This window comes from Trichoderma citrinoviride, assembly GCF_003025115.1.
Source record: "Trichoderma citrinoviride strain TUCIM 6016 unplaced genomic scaffold BBK36scaffold_370, whole genome shotgun sequence".
NCBI classification, from domain to species: Eukaryota; Fungi; Ascomycota; class Sordariomycetes; order Hypocreales; family Hypocreaceae; genus Trichoderma; species Trichoderma citrinoviride.
In genome coordinates this window covers 1-1095 of record NW_020195078.1, presented here as the reverse complement: position 1 = coordinate 1095, position 1095 = coordinate 1, and the positions used below count along the sequence as shown (strand labels likewise).

The following is a 1095-nucleotide window of genomic DNA, read 5'->3' as shown; positions in this document are numbered from 1 at the left end:
ACTGCAGTTGTCTCCAAAAGCTTTTTGGCTCTTCGCACAGCCCGGGCGGCATCTTTGGCCTCTTCATTATTTTCGTCAGACAGCTGCGAAAACCTTACACGAAAAGGCTGACCAGATCCCCATCGCCACCACCACATCACACACTCGGCTTACAGCAACCGGACAAATCGAGCAGCGCGGTCCCGGCAGCCCGAATGGCGCCGCCCTCGAGGAACAATCCAACCACATGGGACCAGTACGACGGCATGCCATCGCCCACCGGCAGCGTCTCGTCGAGCCCCTTCGCAGAGGACCGGCCGCTGCTCGATGACCATGATGACGCTTACGATGGTGGCGCGCATCCCGACGGTCGAGACATCCACGGCGGCAGACGGTAAGCTGACCCTCGAACTTGCTTTTCTTTCTTTTCTCCCCTCTTCTCTGCCGTTGTCAAGCAGACGAGATGGCTAAATGGATTAATCGAGCCCTGCCGTCAGGTCCTCCGTCACCGACCGTCTCGCCGCAATGGCAGACGTGGGCGGCGTAAACAGCTTCAAGAACTTTGCCCGCAGCTGGCAGCGCGCCGCGGCCTTTCCCGAGGTCCTCCCTCGCCGCCCGAGCCTCGTCTTTGCTCCCGACCAGCAGCAGCAGCAGCAGATGGCCGGCGACGACGCCGATTTCTCGACGAGTTACGACGGCCTCGGCGCGGGCGAGTCACCGCGCATGGGGAGCCCCCTTGCCGGGTCGAGCAACAATGTCGCCGATGCGCACGGAAGAGATGGCGAGGGGAAGCCTGTCGACGAGGAGATGGGGGGAACCGGCCCTCTCCAAGGCGCTTCTGCCCAGTCCAGCATCTTTGGGACGTCTCCGTATCTGGCAACGCCATCCATCATCGGCAGCTACGGTTCGTATCGCAGCGGCGGCGGCGGCTACGGCACCATAGGCGGGCCGTCAGTGATTCGACGCCGGCCTTCGATTATCCGGACGGCGGACCGGACGGAGGAAGAAGAGGTGGTTCAGGAGGAAGAGGACGCAGCCTATGGCGAGGAGCAGCCCATCCTGGTCAAGGAGGTCAAGCAGGGCAACAAGGTCGTCCTGACAGTCGACGGCCAGAGC

General features: G+C 62.6%; 1 protein-coding gene across 1 annotated transcript; it reads right to left on the bottom strand.

Moving 5' to 3' along the window:
• Positions 1-454: 454 nt before the first annotated feature.
• BBK36DRAFT_1043836 (hypothetical protein) lies at positions 455-1095 on the bottom strand. Its single transcript, XM_024888887.1, has 2 exons — positions 918-1095; positions 455-878 (listed from the first exon to the last, which is right to left on the bottom strand). Exon 2 carries the CDS (start codon positions 863-865, stop codon positions 533-535), a length of 333 nt encoding a protein of 110 aa, XP_024744731.1. The 5' UTR covers positions 866-878; positions 918-1095; the 3' UTR covers positions 455-532.